This window comes from Mirounga angustirostris, unplaced genomic scaffold (genome assembly GCF_029215605.1).
Source record: "Mirounga angustirostris isolate CCGP_5_RB_7025 unplaced genomic scaffold, mMirAng1.0.hap1 SCAF_14, whole genome shotgun sequence".
Lineage (NCBI taxonomy): Eukaryota > Metazoa > Chordata > Mammalia > Carnivora > Phocidae > Mirounga > Mirounga angustirostris.
Window position 1 is genome coordinate 49352446 of NW_026991722.1, and position 20076 is coordinate 49372521.

Consider the following 20076-nt stretch of genomic DNA (forward strand, 5'->3'; position numbering starts at 1 on the left):
GAGATACAGAAAATCTTCAGTGTTCTGTAGATAGTTAAAAGACATAAGACATAATTTTTAAATTTACAACTTAGTACTTGAAGCTTTGCTTTTCTTGATACATTGTCTATAAATATGGGAAACTGCCACCAAATCAACATTGTTTCTTTAATTGTGGTGCCAGATGATAAATTGTATACTTTAATCTGGGCTAGCCATGAGATGCCACTTAGTTTCTTATCTGTCCCTAAAACATCTTTTTAAAATAACTAAATCTGTAACTAAAATCATTAAACACTGTTGAAAAAATGAAACAAAAAGATTTTAAGACAAATGACTGTGTAAATAAGGTACCATTTTTTCTAGGGCTTTATTTTAGTTTGATTCTGATCTTCTCATGTTACTTAAAATGTTCTTTTGTAAATTTGCTTTTTTTTTTTTTTTTAACTTTAACCCATGTCACATAATAAATACATTTATGCCTGCTATTCTTTCCAGTTTTCTGTCAATGGATTTCACTCTTCCTGCTTGACTCTAGTTGTTGCCCTCTTCCTGTTAGTTGTTACTGCTCCTCCTCCCATTGACTGCTATTACTTTCGGGGCATCTGTGGTGCCAGGTGCTTTCTACATTCACTAATCCTTTCAGCAACTCTGAAAGGCAGTTAATCCCTATTGGTATATCTCCAATTATAGATTAATTTATGCTTCTGTTGATTAGACATTTTTAAGCATTTGAAACTGCCACTACTAGGTCCAGACTGTGACCTAGCAGCAGGTATAAAAGTGAAACAAGGTATAGTCCCTTACATTTTTCTGGAAAGGATTATAGTGACAGGGACTTAGGGAGATTAAATAAATTGCCCAATCACATGGCTAATGGACAGCTGAGCCTGTAGTTCAGTTTTTCAAACTTCTTGAGATTTGTGGTATTGATATAAATTTAACAGTAGACCTCACAAGAGCACACATTATATCAGAGTCATATATTTCTTTGCTTAGGAGACTTGTATATTCTTTATTGGAACTACTGTAATTTTTAAAAATTCTCACTGTAAAAAATTGAGTTAGTGTAGCAATTAAATTGAATTAGTGTAGCAATGTATAGAAAAGAAAGTTTCCATCTAACTCAGAAATAATCACAGTTCCTTTTATATTCAGGGGCCTTTGTGATATTTATGTTTGTGTGTTTTGTTTTTTTTAACAGTGCTATAGTAACTACAATTTGATTATTTTAATTAAATCTTACATTAGTATTTTTGTCATTTTTTTAAAAGAAACCGTTTTTGCTTAATCTTACTGATTTTTTTTTGTATTTTTTTTGTATTTGTATAGCTTTTTTATGCATTCCAAGATGATCGTTATCTCTACATGGTGATGGAGTACATGCCTGGTGGAGATCTTGTAAACTTAATGAGCAACTATGATGTGCCTGAAAAATGGGCACGATTCTATACCGCAGAAGTAGTTCTTGCATTGGATGCAATCCATTCCATGGGTTTCATTCACAGGTAAAGATAAAAATGCTTTAAATTTTTTCATTTGTTGAAGGGGGAAGCTGAAAAGTACTTAAACGTTATTTGATTGGCATTTCCTACTCAAAATCCACCTATTCTCCTTCATGTGAGATAAGTGGTATTTCAGAATTTAAGACTTTGAAATTCATAGTTTTATTATGTCAGTTTAATGTTGATGTAAATGGTCCCTTAATCTGGTTATATACTTTTATTTGGTGTTCTGAACAATAAAAATTATAAGCTCTTTTCTGAGGTATGTCCTAGAGTTAAACACTTTTAATTTTTTTATATACAAATCAACTTGCTTTTAATTAATGAATAGATTATATTTATTTGTTAGAAGAACAATTTCATTTGTTTTACGAACATTACTTGAATCCAGTGCAGTTGCTGTGCTAATTAAGTGCCAGGGTTACAAAAATGAATGTGATTTAGACCCTGTCCTGGGGTTATTTATGTACTTAAGTTGAAAAGTGTGTTTCAGTTATGTTTTATGTGTATTATGTTTTTTATGGTTATTCTCTCTCAGATGGTTTGCTTTCCCCCTTGGAAGAATCAAACTCTTTTTAAAAGAAAAGGGAATATTAAATGTCTTTCTCTGAGGCATTAACATATAAAGGAGTTTCCCTGCTAAAGTTCAGTTTATAGATGTGGATAGAGAGAGCACATATGGATCAAAAATGGCCTTATCTACAATGAGTTAGGATATAGGGCCTAAAATAACTGCCTCATAGAATTTTTCTCAGTGTCTGGTTTTAGAAATACTCTTTTTTTTCTCCCTCAGAGATGTGAAACCTGATAACATGCTGCTGGATAAATCTGGACATTTGAAGTTAGCAGATTTTGGTACTTGTATGAAGATGAATAAGGTTAAATAATTTTTGCTAATTCAAGATAGCTGCTTTTTAGAAAATGCTTTAAGAATGTACTAACCACAGCTAGACTTGTAACAGAATTGATATGACCTGTCTTATTTGTTGAAATAGGTGCCATGATTTCAATGTTGATTAGTAACTTGTAAGTGATTTATATTTTTCTCTCTACCTAAGGTAAGTGTTGATTGCTGCACTTAGTAAATCCTTTATAACAACAATGTAATATACAGTACTATTAGTAACTAGGAATTGAACTAGTCACTAAATACTAAGACCAGTGTTAAAATTAGACTTTCATAAAAACTGGATTTCAGTGATGTGTGTATTTTTTAGTGTTTTACTTAGCCTTCTGTTAACATGTAGACGATCTTACTGCTTATTTTGGGAGTCAATCTTTAAAGATACTATCTGTCCTCATTATTTACAAAATAAATAACATATTTATAGCTGAAGTGGCAAGTATGCTAATTTGTTTCAGTTGAAACAGTTTATATTCTTGGAAACTTATCACAGAACAATAGCCAAAAAGTTGTATTATTTTAAAAGGAAAATTATTGCTTAGAAGGAAACATATATGAAAACGTTTACGTGAACATTTAATTAATTATAATTCTATTGCATTAATACCAGCTACAATTAGTAATAGGTATGTATAGCTTTTGCATTTAGATTTAGGGATTTTTTTTTTTGGAGAGTTAAAATGCATATTAAATATATGTTCAGTATGCTCAGTACTATTACACCCTTTTCCATTACACATACTTCCCCATTTTATATTTGTACAGTTAATTCTTGTATGTTTTCTTTACAGTTTCAAGCATGGTTAGATTGAATGGCTATTTTAGTTAAAAAAAATTAAATCAGCATTTATATATTAATGTTATCAAATGATTCATCCTGTCCCTCAATCTGTTTGAATTGGTTTAAATACTTGTTCTCTGCAGTTATGATGAGGTCATTATACTGCCACAACTGGTTGGCAGTGTGTCTTTCTAATGAGTAATATTACAAAGTAAAAGTCACTGACGTATCTACACACACAAGCACACACACATATTTCAGATGTATTGTGTATATAATATGTATATGTGATTAGACTATGTGTTCATTTTTGTCAAGTTTGCATTAGGTTTTGATATATTTTATAGGCCAAAGACTGAGAGGTCTACAGGTTTTTTTGGAAAGTCCTTTTAAATCATTCAGAATTTATATTTGTATTCTAATTAAAAAGTTGACCTGCCACTCTTTTTTTAGGAAGGTATGGTACGATGTGATACAGCAGTTGGAACACCTGATTACATTTCCCCTGAAGTATTAAAATCTCAAGGTGGTGATGGCTATTATGGACGTGAATGTGACTGGTGGTCAGTTGGGGTCTTTTTATATGAAATGCTTGTAGGTGAGTAAAGGAGAATTTTGTATACCTCTAACATAGTTGTTCATCCTAAAACTTAGCCATTTGGCTTCTTCCAATAAGGTATTATATTGCATTAAGCAAAGTTAATTTTGTGTGTAGAAAACAAACTGATCCAAACCTAATTTGTGTGTTTTTAAAAGTTATTTAGAAGCCTAAGCAACTTTGTGATGTGTTATTTTTTTTTATATATTAAGTATATGTCTTTAATGCATATGTAGTAATCTTTAAACATGTAACATTGACTCTTTTCCTTTGAAACTGATTTTTTTAATGTATCTTACTTGCTTTTGTTTTTTCTATCAATTTTTCAGGTGATACACCCTTTTATGCAGATTCTCTGGTTGGAACTTACAGTAAGATTATGAACCATAAAAATTCACTTACTTTCCCTGATGATAATGATATATCAAAAGAAGCAAAAAATCTTATTTGTGCCTTCCTTACTGACAGGTAAATAATCTTAACATTGAACTTTAATTTATTCTAAGGAAATTCCCATTTTGCTGCTTAGTATTTGAGGTCTGTATCTCAGCTCCTATATTTGAACTGTTGGGATAAAAATATTACTAGTCCCCAAATCATTAATGATAATGAAATATAATATTTTGTGGTATTCTGGATGACTTTCTGGATCTCAAACCACTTGCCTTACCTAAGAAATTGGGGTAAATTCTTTTCTAATGGCTAGACCAGATGATTTTTTAAATTTCATTGTTGAATTTTTAACTTGGTTAAGTATAAAAATTATATTTTCTTGAGTCTGAAGGTTTTTTTTTTTTTTTTTAAACATGTAACATCTCTGAAATTAGAGTGCATCTTACAATGTCACGTATTAATTTAACTGGGAACATTTTTTTCCTAGTGATGGAAAAATGATGCATCTTCTAATTGATGCCATTTAAGTTAATTCAGTATTGTATAATTGAAATTTGCTAAGAGTAGAATTTAAATGTTCTTACCAAAAAGAAAGGTAAATAGGTGAGGTGATAGATGTGTTAATTCCCAGTGGGAGAATCCTTTCACGATGTGTACATATGTCAAAACATCACTTTTTACGCTTTATATATCTCAAGATTTTGTCAATTATACCTCACTAGAGCTGGAAAAAAGATTTAATTATATATGATTATATTTTGTTGAAATTAAGTAAATAGTGCAGAGCTATATCCTACCTCCTTCCCTTTGGAAATGGTCATTGGTATGATGTCTTTCAGATTCAGTAAGCATTTTTATAAATGTATATGCATGTATATGTTTTAGAAACAAAAATGGTATATTATGTGTACCCTTATGGTTTACTTTTTAAATTTATTTTTTTAAATTTAAACATGAACCACATGGCTTACTAAGATTATGTTTAATATTTATGTTGTATATTGTTAATTTAAATATTAGGGAGGCCTAGTACCTTTAGATATGTTTCAGTGTCAGATTCACTTTAATTAATATAAATTTACCGTCCTTCATATATCCTTTAGAGCCTGAAATGTAGTCTTTCATATTTTTACATTTTAATATATACTTTATAAATATAAGTACTATGCTGTGTGTTAGGTGCTAGGGATATAGAAATGAAAAAGATACACAGCCACTGTTCTCCACTAACCACCTACTCCTTTGAGGGAAACAGACAAGTGAATGAGATGTTTATTGTACAGAGAGATAAGTACTCTGAGTTAAGTACTGTCTGTCTGCCATAGAACCATGGAGAGTTCCCTGATCCAGTCTGGGAGAGTCAATGAAAGCTTCTTCAAGAAGGTGTCACATTGTATCAAAAGCAATTTATCTTTTAACTCATGAAAAAATTTGGAATTCAGGTTGTTCTTGTTGTTTATAAGCACTAAAGTAGAAAACAGAAGTTGCTAAGTTCCCCTTTCCAAATCCACTAAAGGCACATTTTTAAACATTTTATCTCTATGCTTGTCTAAGAGGCCAGGAATCCCATTAAAACTCTCAGTTTTGTAGTAATGTCAAGAATTAGTTGTCATTGGTTTCTGATAGGTCAAAAATATTTATAGTAGTGTATAAAGTAGAGATTTTAAATTTAGGATGTCTTTCTGAGTTTTTGTTAGCATTTGGTGTGAAATAAAGTTGTTGATTGCAAAAAATGTATAGCTACCACAGTGTTTAAGAGCTGTCAAGAAAATTCATTGTGTTTTATTCATTATGCTAATGAAACAAAGGGAGTGATTTATTAGGATTTTCATTGTCGATAGAAAAGTCATGGAGTATCAACAAGTCTGTTTTTCATATATATTTTTCTAAAAAGTCTTCAATATTCTATCTTCAACTTATTTTTTATTTAAGTGGAAAATTATCCTGAAAACCAATATAATTTCAAGGTGACATAGAACTATTTTTGTCATTATGCACAGACTTAGCATTATGCCCACAAATATATCTGGACAGGTTATAATAATAATATCTTAAGTGATTAATAACTTTTTTCTTTTCCTCTATTCAGAGAGGTGAGATTAGGGCGAAATGGTGTAGAAGAAATCAAACGACATCTCTTCTTCAAAAATGATCAATGGGCTTGGGAAACACTCAGAGACAGTAAGTTATTTTTTCTTGAACATTACAGTGGATATTTGAAAGTAGTTGTAGTAAATACAGTCTTTTGAAACTGCCTTGCTAATATATGTGTATATTTGATGAAAATCTAAAGTACACAGATGTGGTTATGGATATTATCCTACTCTAATTAAAGAGAGAATATTTCATAATACTGGGAAAGCTGTACTGCTACTTCTCTGATATCTCATTTGGGAGACCAAGATGAACTACCATATACGTGAGATGGAATTGGGCTCAGCAGTCATAATTTGATATTTGATCTTTGTTGAATTGCCTTTTGTCTTATATTTGGTATCTCAATGTGAAGAAAGTCAATAAATAAAGGATAATTAAGGGGCGCCTGGGTGGCTCAGTTAAGCGGCTGCCTTCAGCTCAGATCATGATCCCAGGGTCCTGGGATCGAACCCCGCATCGGGCTCCCTGCTCAGCGGGAAGCCTGCTTCTCCTCTGCCTGCCACTTCCCCTGCTTGTGCTCTCTCTCTCTGTCAAATAAATAAATAAAAAATATCTTTTAAAAAAAAGGGTAATTAAAATATATTTCCTGTGAAGAGACAAGTTATTATCTTGTTTTTACTAAACAAAATATAAAATATAAGGTTCTATTATTGATAAATACCAGAATTTAATTATGAAAATACAGGAAATTACGGTATACTTGATTCCATCAGACTTGCAGTTTGCAATTCAGACATGAAAATATGTAGTATGCAAGAAGTTATTTTTAGTCCGTTTAGAACATTTCCCTATTTTATTTTTTTATTTTTTTAAAGATTTTATTTATTTATTTGAGAGAGAGAATGAGAGACAGAGAGCACGAGAGGGGAGAGGGTCAGAGGGAGAAGCAGACCCCCCGCTGAGCAGGGAGCCTGATGTGGGACTCGATCCCGGGACTCCAGGATCATGACCTGAGCCGAAGGCAGTCGCTTAACCGACTGAGCCACCCAGGCGCCCCATTTCCCTATTTTAAAAAACAGTTAAAATCATGAGATGATTCACAGAAAACCTTGTTCAACACAGCTGAACCAAAATTACAATGGTACCGAATGTGCCCAACATCTTTGTGGATTTGGAAGGCCAAGAATTCATCTTTCTCCTGTTGCAGTCTCAGGATTTTTTTTTTCTGTTTTCACAGAAAGGATAGTGTATACCAGTTCCTAACTTCCTGCTGTAGCAACAGCAGTAAACCTTAATAATGGAAATGAATTCAGCCATGTGGTTTTAGAAATTAAGTAGGTAGTATTTATCTTAAGGACTGCCTATCTAGTTGAGACTGTGCAGGAAAGTTCAGGGAAAGAATCTTGTTAATTTTAAAGAAACAGATCTTAGTTTTCCCAGTATTAGGGAAGTATCTTAGTTATCAAATATTTTTAAAAAAACAGGTATACTGCCTTCAGGTACAGCACATGTACTGTGTACAAGCTATACAATTGACTGAGAAGGGAGAAGAGGAAGTAAATTCTTGGGGAAATTAAGAAATTACACTGCTACAAAGAATGACATTGAATGACCTGCTATCTGGGAAAAGCTACAGGAACGGCTTGACCTGGAGAGAATTTATTAGCAGTTATACACTGGGAAATAGAGAACTTCCCTATAAATAAATGTGACATGATTGTTGTCTTCCCACTCCATGAGAAACCGTTGCAAAGACAGAGATGAGTAGAGTGAGATGATGAATGGTTGCACTGAAAAACTTTGTGGGTTTTTTTTTTTCAAGCTGTGCTCTTAGAAGTTGAAGAAAGCTGAAAACATACAAATATGAATATAATCTGAAGAAAATTTGAAAGGCTACTAAAGAAAATACAAAATATCTTTTGTATTGGTTTAAATTCTTTCTCAAAGTGAAGCAATGTATAAATAACTATAGAATAACCACAGAGTAAAGTACTCTCAAAAATAGGGAAGACGTATTTCCTTTTGTGTATTGAAAAACTAATAATAATTAGGAGAGGAGGTAACCTAGTTGTTGGTATTTTAGGGGTGGGAAGTGAATACTGAACACCTGCTATATATGCTGAGCACTGTTCTATTTCAGGCACTAGGAAAACATCAGTGATCAAACCAACAAAAGTTCTTTACCTTGCGGAGCTCATAGTCCAGTGGAATTGGGGAGTCCAAATCAATGGCATTTTATGATATTGTTATACCTCTTCGATGTAACTTTTTATTAATTTAAAAAACGGGTAAAGTGAATTACTTTATTATTTTAAACCAACTTTTAAAGGATTTCTAGGGATGCCTGGGTGGCTCGGTCGGCTAAGCATTTGCCTTCAATTCAGGTCATGATACCAGGGTCCTGGGATTAAGTTCTGCTTCGGGCTCCTTGCTCAGCAGGGGGCCTGCTTCTCCCTCTGCCTGCTCTGCCTGCCACTCCCCCTGCTTGTGCTTTCTCTCTGTCTGACAAATAAATAAATAAATGAATAAAATCTTAAAAAAAAAAAAAAAGAATTTCTATGGGGCGCCTGGGTGGCTCAGTTGTTAAGTGGCTGCCTTCAGCTCAGGTCATGATCCCAGGGTCCTGGGATTGAGCCCCACATCTGGCTCCCTGCTCAGCGAGAAGCCTGCTTCTCCCTCCCCCACTCCCCCTGCTTGTGTTCCCTCTCTTGCTGTGTCTCTCTTTGTCAAATAAATAAAATCTTAAAAAAAAGAATTTCTATAAGGAGGTAATTTTATTAGTATTATTGATATTTCTTTTTAAAATTTATATTATCTATGATCTTGCTGTACTGTACTTAGATTTAACATACCTATAAACATTTTTATATCTTTTCCTAATCCTAATAGCTCCTATTTTGTGGTTATTGTTAAAAAAAGAAGAAAGAAAGAAAAAAATTGAAGTCTGTAGAACTTACTGTTCTCTTCTTCCCCTTTCCTCTTCCTACCCTTTCTTCACTTCCCACCCCTAAAATACCAAGAATACTTTTATTGTGAACTGACCTCTCTGACCTGCTAAGCTTTTAAAAATTATATAACAGTTATAATTCTTTTAAAATTTTTTTGACTCTCCAATTTTCTTTGGCAGAATTGTTTACCTTTTCCAAATAGTATTCTTTTGGTATTTTACCACTTACATGTCTATAAGCTACAATGGCAGTTAATCTTCACCATCTGTTCCTTGGTGGTGTGGGAGCAGTGTACAAAATAGCTTGATTTTTGGCAGAATTTCCATGAGCTTCCTGATCTTATTCACTCTTAATTTAGAGGCACAGACTATTAAGATTGTAAAATTACTTTTTTACTCACTTGAAATAGAATTGAAGAAATGACAGGCATGAGATTAGAGAAAGGAATTAAAGAAGGAATGAAAAGACCTAAATAACCTGCTATAGGTCACATTGCTAGTAAATGACAGTGTCAGGATTCAAATCTGTCTGACTCCAAAGCCTTAGATCTTCTGGAATACCATGTGCCATTTAAGTAATAGCATTCAGAATTATACAAAGTAGAATGTAGTGAATCAACATTCTTGGCAGTTAAATTTTGGGGAAAATAAAATGGTAACATTTGTTACATGTAACAGATACATTATTAATAATACTATGTTAAATATAATAATGTAATTTGCAAAACACTTTGCCATTCATGATCTCATTTGAGATAAGATATTGCCATTACCTAATCCACCTATAGCTGGTGGGAAAAGACACAAGATGATAACAGGAGTAACTGTCAGCTCATGTGGTAAGTTTTCCACTTATTTAAAAACAAACAAAATGCATTGTTTGTAAGCGCATATATGCTATTCCAGGTTCTGTGGATTAATTAAGTCTAGTGTCCTCTCTTTCAGAGTTGTACATTCTCATGGGAGAAATTACCAATGTAGGCTTCATGGATAAAGAATTGAGGGTCTAGCAAGTTTCAGGGTCATAAGAGTTTAGACTTTCCCAGTATTATGTTCGGGTCATGTTTTAAAAACAAACTTTAAGAAACTTATCTTTTTGTTTTGGTAAAGTATATATAACATAAAATTTACCATTTTAACCATTTTTAACTGTATAGCTCAGTGGCATTAAGCACCTTCACATTGTTGTGCAGCCATTACTACCATCCATCTCCAGAACATTCTTATCATCCCAAACTAAATTTGTTCACACATTAAACAATAACTCTCTGTTCTCCTTTAACCCCAGACCCCAGTAGCTACTATTCTACTTTCTGTCTCTATGAGTTTGTCCTGGTTACCTCAAATAAGTGTAATCATACAATATTTATCTTTTTGAGGTAGATGTATTTCATTTAGCTTGTCTTGAAGGTTCATCCATGTTATAGCACATATCAGAAATTTGTTCCATTTTAAGGCTGAATAATATTTCACTGCATATATACCACATTTTTCAAAAATCTGTTCACATATTGACAGACACTTGGAATGCTTGTACCTTTTAGCTATTGTGAATAATGCTTTTCTGATCACTGGTGTACAAATAAATGTTGGAGTCATTGCTTTCCCTTGTTTTGAGTGAATTTTTGTATATGGTGTTAGGTAGAGTTTACATTCTTTTGCATGTGGATATCCAGTTTTCCTACTATCGTTTGTTGAAAAAACTCCGTTTTCATTAAGTGGTCTTGCACCCTTCTCAAGTCATTTAACCACATATGTGAGGCTTTATTTCTGGGCTGTCTCTGATATACCATTGAGTTGTCTTTATGCAAGTACTACACTGTTTTGATTGCAATAAATTTGTAGTAGCCTTTGAAATCAGAAAGTGTGAATCTTTCAGCTTTCTGCTTTTCCGAGATTGTTTTGGCTGTTTGGGATCACTTGAGATTTCCGTATGAATTTTAAAGTGGGTTTTTCCATTGGGGTCTTGGTAATGATTGCATTGACTATGTTTCCAATGAGAATGCCTTTTGTTTCATATATGTGCCTAATTGCTCTGACTGGAATTTGTAATACTGTGTTGAATAGCAGTTGTGAGATGGAGTCCTTGTCTTGTTCTTGATCGTAGCCGGAAAGCTTTCAGTCTTTCACTAGTTGAGTATGACATTGGCTGTGGGTTTTTTATTATGCCTTTTATCATGTCGAGGAAGTTCTCTATTCCTTGTTGACTGAGTATTTTTATCATGAAAGGGTATTGAATTTTGTCAAATACTTTTCTGTGTTAATAGGGATGATCACATGGGTTTTCCTCCTAATTCTGGTAATATGATATATTACACTAATTGACTTTCATATGATGACCCACACTGGAATAAATCCCACTTGATCATAGCATGTAATCATTTAAATATGCTGCTACATTCAACTTGCTAGTATTTTCTTGAAGATTTTTGCATCTGGAGGTGTTGGGGTTTGGGGGGATGTGTGTGTGGTGTCTTGATCTGGCTTTGGTGTCTGAATAATTCTGGCCTCATGGAATGAATTTGTCTTCCTTCTATTTATTGGAAGAGTTTGAGAAGGATTGGCATTAAACCTCCTTCATATGTTTGGTAGAGTTCAACTGTGAAACAGTCTTTTCTTGGATTTTTTTTTTTTCTTTGTTGGGACATTTTTGATTATTGATTAAATCTCTTGTAGGTCTCTTCAGATTCTCTTTTTCAAATAAGTTTTGGTAGTTTGTGTGTTTCTAGGAACTTATTTAATCTAGGTTATCTAATATGTTGATGTACAATTGCTTGTAGTTTTTTCCTTTTAAAGATTTATTTTTTTTATTTTAGAGAGGAGAGAATGCAAGCGGGGGAGAAACGGAGGGGGAGAGGGAGAGAGAGAGAGAGAATCTCCAGCAGACCTCCCCCGCCCCCCCGCTTGAGCATGGAGCTTGATGCAGGGCTTGTTCTCATGACCCCAGCCAAAATCAAGAGTCAGACACTCAACTGACTGAGCCACTGAGGAGCCCCTGTAGTTTTTCCTTTTATTGTTTTTATTTGTAGAAAGTCGGTAGTTATATCCCTACTTTCATTTCTGATTTGTCCCCTCTTTTTCCCTTTAGTCTAGTAAAAGATTTGTCAATTTTGTTGATCTTTTTAAAGAACTAATTATTTCCCTCTCTCGCTGTGTCTTTCTCTGTCAAATAAATAAAATCTTTAAAAAAAAAAGGGGAGGGGCGCCTGGGTGGCTCAGTCATTAAGTGTCTGCCTTCGGCTCAGGTCATGATCCCAGGGTCCTAGGATCGAGCCACACGTCGGGCTCCCTGCTCTGCGGGAAGCCTGCTTCTCCCTCTCCCTCTGCTTGTGTTCCCTCTCTCGCTGTGTCTCTCTCTGTCAAATAAATAAATAAAATCTTCAAAAAAAACCCCAAAACTAATTATTGGTTTTGTTAATTTCACTATTAATTTTCTATTCTGTATTTTATCTGTACTCTAATCTCTATTGTTTCTCTCCTTAACAGTAGCTCTGGGCTTAGTTTGCTCTTCTTTTTCTAGTTCCTTAGTATGTCAGCTGGGTTATTGATTTGAGATCTTTCTCTCTTTTTTTTTAATGCAGGCATTTACAACTAGAATTTTTCTGAGTACTGCTTTCACTGAATCCCCTAAGTTTTGGTTTTTGTTTTCATTTTCATTTGTCTCAAAGCATTTTCTCTAATCTCCCTTGTGATTTCTTCTTTGACTTATTGGTTTCTTTTAAGAGCATGTTGTTTTCACCACTTTGACATCGGCCAGAGCAACTTCTTACTAGAATACATCTCCAGAGGCAAGGGAAACAAAAGCAAAAATGAACTATTGGGACTTCATCAAGATAAAAACTTTATGCACATCGAATGAAACAATCAACAAAACTAAAAGGCAACTTTCAGAATGGGAGATGTTTGCAAATGACATGTCTGATAAAGTGTTAGTATCCAAAATCTATAAAGAACTTATCAAACTCAACACCCAAAAAAGAAATAATCTAGTTAAGAAATGGGCAGAAGACATGAATAGGCATTTTTCCAAAGAAGACATCCGGATGGCTAACAGACACATGAAAAGATGCTCAGTATCACCATCATCAGGGAAATACAAATCAAAACTACAATGAGATACCACTTGACACCTGTCAGAATGGCAAAAATTAACAGCACACGAAACAACAGATATTGGTGAGGGTGTAGAGAAAGGGAAACCCTCTTATACTATCAGTGGGAATAATGCAAACTGGTGCAGCCACTCTGGAAAACAGTATGGAGGTTCCTCAAAAGGTTAAAAATAGAACTGTCCTATGATCCAGCAATTGCACTACTAGGTATTTACCCAAAATTTACAAAAATACTGATTCAAAGGGACACATGCACCCCGATGTTGATAGCATTATCAACAGTAGCCAAATTATGGGAACAGCCCAATGTTCATCAGCTGATGAATGGATAAAGAAGATGTGTGGTATATATATATGTAGTGGAATATTACTTAGCAAGAACAAAATCTTGCCATTTGCAATGACATAGATGGAGCTAGAGTGTATTATGCTAAGTGAAGTAAGTCAGATAAAGACAAATACCATACGGTTTAACTCATATGTGGAATTTAAGAAACAAAACAAAGAAAAATAGAACTATAGAGAACAAACAGATGCTTGCTGGAGCGGAGGTGGGTGGGGGGTGTTTAAATGGGTGATGGGCACTTGTGATGAGCACTGGGTGTTATATATAAGTGAATCACTAAATTCTACTTCTACAATTAATATTACACTATATGTTAACTAACTGGAATTTAAATAAAAACTTGAGACAAAGGAGTGTGTTATTTTCCAGGTATTTGTGAAACTTCCAATTTTCTTTCTATTATTGATATCTTGTTTTATTCCATCATGGGCTGGAGAAGATACTTTGTATGATTTCAGCCTCTTTAACTTTATTGAGTTGTTTTTTGGCCTAACATAAAGTTTGTCCTGGAGATTGTCTCATGTACAATATATGTATTCTGTTGGTGGTGGATTGAGCTTTATATGTCTGTTACATCTAGTTGCTTTATGATATTTTCACATCCTGCATTTTCTTATTCATCTTTTGTTTAGATGTTCTGTTCATTTATTGAAGGTGGGTTATTGAAGACTCCAACCATTATTTTAGAACTATTTCTCCATTTATGTCATTTTTTATTATATATATTTTGGAGCTATGGTGTTCATGCATATATGTTTATAATTGTTCTGTCTTCTTGAGGAATTGACCCTTTTATCAATATCATCAATATGTCCTGTTTTTTGCTATTTTAATGGTCTTAAATGTCTATTTTGTCTGATACTAGTGTAGGTACCCCAGCTCTTTTTCCCATGGAATATCTTCTTTCATTCTTTAAATGTATTTATGTCTGTAGATCTAAAGTGAGTCTCTATATACTGCATTTAATTTGATCAATTTTATTAATCCATTCTTCCAGTCTCTACCTTTTAATTAGTGACTTTAATTCATTTAAATTTAAAGTGAATACTGTATGTAAAGACTTCTGCCATTGTTCTGTTTTCTGTATTTTTTCTTTCTGTTCCTCAGCTCCTGAGTTATTGCCACCTTTTTTGTTTACTGGATTATTTTATAGTGTACTGTTTTGATTCCCTCTTCAATTAGTTTTCTATATATTATTTAGTCATTTTCTTATAGTGATTACATTTAGTATTCTAAACTGATAACAATCTAGGTTGAATTGATACAATTTACTGTCAGAAGCATATGAAAACTGCTTCCAGGAATGCCTGGGTGGCTCAGTCGGTTAAGCATCTGCCTTTGGCTCAGGTCATCCCAGGTTCCTGGGATCGAGTTCTGCATTGGGCTCCTTGCTCAGTGGGAGCCTGCTTCTCCCTCTGCCTGCTCTGCCTGTCACTCACCCTGCTTGTGTTCGCTCTCTCTCTCTCTCACAAATAAATAAAATCTTAAAAAAAAAAAAGTTTCTCTACAAATCCATTTTCTTCCTTTATGTTGTTATTGTCACAAATTACATCTTTATATATTCTGTGCTCATTAACATAAATTTATAATTGTTTTATGCATATTTCTTTTAAGTCATATAGGGGGAAAAGTGGATTTATAAAGCAAAAATACATAATCTTGGCTCTTATATTTACCTGTGTAGTTACCTCTATTTCTTCACAAAGCTTTGAGTTAGTGTCTAGTGTCCTTTCATTTCAACCTTAAAAAACCCTAACAATTCTTGTAGTGTGACTAGCAACAGTCTCTAATCTTTCCTTTACCTGGGTAATCTCTTTAATTTTTCCTTCATTTTTGAAGAATGATTTTGCCGGATGTAGAATTCTTGCTGAACCGTTGTTTCAGCACTTCAAATACGTTGTTTCACTGCCTCTGGCCTTCAAAGTTTCTGCTTAGAAATAGGCTCTTAAGGAGAGCCTGGGTGGCTCAGTCAGTTAAGTATCTGACTCTTGATCTCAGTGCAGGTCTTGATCTCAGGGTCGTGAGTTCAAGCCCTGTGTTGGGCTCCATGCTGGGCGTGGATCCTATTTTATTAAAAAAAGAAATAGGCTTTTTTTTATTACTTATTTTTTAAATTTATTTTGCTTTTCTTTTCTTTTTTATTAACATGTATTATTTGTTTCAGGGGTACAAATCTGTGATTCATCAGTCTTACACAATTCACAGCGCTCACCATAGTACCTACCCTCCCCAGTGTCCATCACCCAGCCACCCCATCCCTCCCACCCCCCTCCACTTCAGAAACCTGCAGTTTGTTTCCTGGGATTAAGAGTCTCTTAGAGTTTGTCTCCCTCTCTGGTTTCATCTTGTTTCATTTTTCCCTCCCTTCCCCTATGATCCTCTGTCTTGTTTCTCAAATTCCTCTTATCAGTGAGATCATATGATACTTGTCTTTCTCTGATTGACTTATTTCGCTTAGCATAATACCCTCTGTTCCATCCACGTTGTTGCAAATGGCAAGATTTTTTTTTTGATGGCTGCATAATATTCCATTGTATATGTATACACCACATCTTCTTTATCCATTCATCTGTTGATGGACATCTAGACTCTTTCCATAGTTTGGCTGTTGCAGCCACTCTGGAAAACAGTATGGAGGTTCCTCAAAAAGTTGAAAATAGAGCTACCGTATGACCCAGCAGTTGCACTACTGGGTATTTACCCCAAAGATACAAATGTACTGATCCGAAGGGGCACATGCACCCCAATGTTTATAGCAAGAACTAGGCTTTTAATCTTATCGATTCCTCGTATATGTATGACAAGTCACTTTTCTATTGCTTTCAAAATTATCTTTTTGTCTTTTCAAAGTTTATTATAACGTGTCATGGCGTGGATCTAAATTTTTCTTACTTGGAATTCATTGAGCTTCTTGGTTGTGTAGATTCATATGTTTCATCAGGTTGGTTAGTTTGGAGCCATTATTTCTTTAAATATTCTTTCTGCCCCTTACCCTACTTTCCTGGGACTTTCATACTGTGTATGTTGGTATGCATTATGGTGTCCCAAGAGTTTACGTTTTCATTCCGTTTTCTTTCTTTTCCTACGCTTGATAATATTAGTGGTCTTATTTAAATTCACTGGTTCCTCTGCCTGCTCAGATTTGCTGTTGAACCTTTTTAGTGCATTTGTAGTTTCAGCTATTGTACTTTTCAGTGCCAGAATTTCTATTTCGTTCCTTATTCTATCTCCTTATTGGTGTGTTGTATTTGTTAAGATATCATACTCCTGGTTTCCTTTAGTTCTTTGTCCGTAGTTTCCTTTAGCTCTCTGAGCACATTTAAGACTGTTTAAGGTCTGTTTAGAAAATCTAATGTCAGTGATATTTTCTGACATTTTCTTTATTCTCCATGAATAGTCCATACTTTTTCTGTTTCTTTACATGCTTTGTAATTTTTTTTTGAAAACCGGACATTTTGAACAGAATAGTGTAACTCTGGAAATCAGATTTCCCCCTTCCCAGGTTTGCTGTTGTTGCTTGTTATGGGCTTCAGTCATGCATTTGTTTAGTAACTCTTTCAAACTATTTTTACAAAATCTGTATTCCTTGTCATGTGTGATCACTGAAGTCTGTTTTCCATTATTATGTCATTGGTCAGCCAGTGACAATTCCTGAAATGCCAAAATTTAGTAGCTTCTTTCTTCATTAAACACTCCCCTGCTTGTTGTCGGTTTTTTCTTAGATTTCAGAGTTCTGAAAAAGTTGCTTCTGATAGTTTTTGCCAGCATAATGGCTACTTCGGTGAAAAGGTGGCTTCTTAGAGCTTCCTACTCTACCATTTTTTTTTTTTTTTAATATCAGCTAGATTCCTTTTTATGGAACATGATTCCTGTATTACCAGTTATTTATGGAAAGGTAAATTTTTATAAGTGGATTACTCTATATATCAATGATAATTCTGTAAAGCTATCTTTATCCTTATTCTTATTTATTAGTTCTGACATGATTATGTGGTATTCTGTAAAACCTAAATGTCTTACTTTAAATGTAGACGAAGTATTATTTTTATAATTCGCCCAGGACTTCCCCTACTTGTATCTCAGAATTTAAACAGAATTTGTCTCATTTTAAAACTACTCTAAAATGGTATATAGTCTATAAAAAGACTAGATTCATCTGAAACAGCAGGAGAAAATTCACCAAACATGCTCTGTTTCCTTTTAAAATCGATCTTATATGATAATTTTAAAGTAGAGTTTTTTAGCCTAACACTAGATCAGCTAAATCTTTTTTGTGTGGGCTGTTCTGAACTTTCTTGGATGTTTAGCAGTATCCCTGATCTTTACCCACTAGATACCAGTAGCACACCTCCCCCAGTTACGAGAGCCAAAAATGTATTCAATCATTGCCACATGTCCCCCAGGGGAGCAAAATTGTCTCAAAATTGAGAACCACTGTTTTAAAGTAGAATTTATGCCAAGACCATAATTGATTTATTTGCTTCACAAGGAGAGACAACTTCCCCCCTCCTCCCCATCATTTTACAAATTAGGCAGTTAGTATTATTAGGAAGCTAGAACTGTCTAGTCAGGCAGTTCTCCTGGTCATTAAGAAAAGAGAACGGTGGAAAAGATCTTTTCTCATTCATTGTTAGTATTATAGCTTCTTTGGGTTAAATTGTTGTTTCATTCCCAAATTCATCAAATAATTCACTGTATCTGAGATGCACAACAATAGTCATTTCTTGTCTGGAAAACCCAGATGATTCAATAGAAAATCTATTCCTTTCTATAAGAGATTAATACCATGAAACCAGGTCAGTTATTTTTTGTTGCTCATCTTCATCTTTTTTTTTTTTGAGGCAATATGACATGATTGTATCTAAAATAATTATTAAATATTTTGTTGCTATTCTTGTTTTTTTTAACACTATATCTTTAAACTGAAACACATTTTTTCTAAATTTTGGATGACTCTCTGTAGCATATTCAAGCTTCAAAATAAGATACTAGTAGTATTACTCTCAAATGGTATTTTCTCCCGTATTATGAAGTTTTAAGCATTGCCATATATGGTTTTACTTAATTAAGTAAATATGAGCCTCACTCTCCATCAAGTTTATAACTCTTGAAAATTGTGTCCATGTTTTAAATCTCTGCCCTCTTTTCCTAACAGCCATTTCATAAATACCTCCCTGAGTCTTCGCTTAATGACTTGATTCAGGGAAGGTGGCTAGTCTGAAAATACAATTCAAAATACAGGGGCGCCTGGGTGGCTCAGTCGGTTAAGCGACTGCCTTCGGCTCAGGTCATGATCCCGGAGTCCTGGGATCGAGTCCCACATCGGGCTCCCTGCTCTGCAGGGAGCCTGCTTCTCCCTCTCCCACTCCCCCTGCTTGTGTTCCCTCTCTCGCTGTGTCTCTCTCTGTCAAATAAATAAATAAAATCTTTAAAAAAAAAAAATACATTGCTCCTTGTGACTTAATATTATAAAGATATTGAGCTGGGGGAGTGAATATAAACCATCTAGATTTTAGATGAATAAATATATTTCAATACCAAATTGTTCTATCCAGGGCTGTGAAGACATAAGCTTGATTTCTAGTTTGATATACAGCAGATTAACAAACAAAATATTGTATTTGAAACCAATCACCTTTGAATCTTTGAGTACAATTTAGTATGCTATGGTTTCTGAAAAGTCTTTTCTGTAGTCCTAACTGCTTTTGCATATTTTATATGATATATTCTAAAACAGACCTTAATACTTGTAATATTCAAATTAAACTTGAAGTATAGATGATAATTATAGGTGATTTTGAAGGTGGTGTTTCATAGAATTATAATGGTCAATATCAGTTGATTAATAATCCTAATAAAATTGACTAAAATAGGATTCAACCCATTTGGAATCTGTAGTTTGCAACTTACTTATATATAAGAAACATTTAGTAGTTTGTATGGAATCTTTGCTTTATTTTCATATTAAATTTGAAGCAACTACTAATTTTGTTTCCATTTTTAGCTGTAGCACCAGTTGTACCGGATTTAAGTAGTGACATCGATACAAGTAATTTTGATGACTTGGAAGAAGATAAAGGAGATGAAGAAACATTCCCCATACCTAAAGCTTTTGTTGGCAATCAGTTACCTTTTGTAGGATTTACGTATTATAGCAATCGTAGGTGAGTATGTTAAGTGTTGATTTTAGGGGTGGGTAATAATTTTGTTATGGTCTGTTATTTTCTTAGGGGTATCTAAAAATCCCTTCGAGAACATTTTTTTTTTTTTTAAGATTTTATTTATTTATTTGAGACAGAGAGAATGAGAGACAGAGATCATGAGAGGGAGGAGGGTCAGAGGGAGAAGCAGACTCCCTGCCGAGCAGGGAGCCCGATGCGGGACTCGATCCTGGGACTCCAGGATCATGACCTG

General features: G+C 34.1%; 1 protein-coding gene across 4 annotated transcripts in view; it reads left to right on the forward strand.

The window, feature by feature from the left end:
- The window catches only part of ROCK1 (Rho associated coiled-coil containing protein kinase 1), a 152750-nt gene that overhangs the window by 57452 nt on the left and 75222 nt on the right, over positions 1-20076 (forward strand). For all 4 annotated transcript variants that reach the window (XM_045886953.2, XM_045886954.2, XM_045886955.2 and 1 more), the window contains exons 5-10: positions 1312-1487; positions 2278-2362; positions 3623-3767; positions 4097-4235; positions 6250-6341; positions 19667-19826. In XM_045886953.2, coding sequence (XP_045742909.1) covers positions 1312-1487; positions 2278-2362; positions 3623-3767; positions 4097-4235; positions 6250-6341; positions 19667-19826 — 797 coding nt within the window. The remainder of the gene's footprint in view (positions 1-1311; positions 1488-2277; positions 2363-3622; positions 3768-4096; positions 4236-6249; positions 6342-19666; positions 19827-20076) is intronic.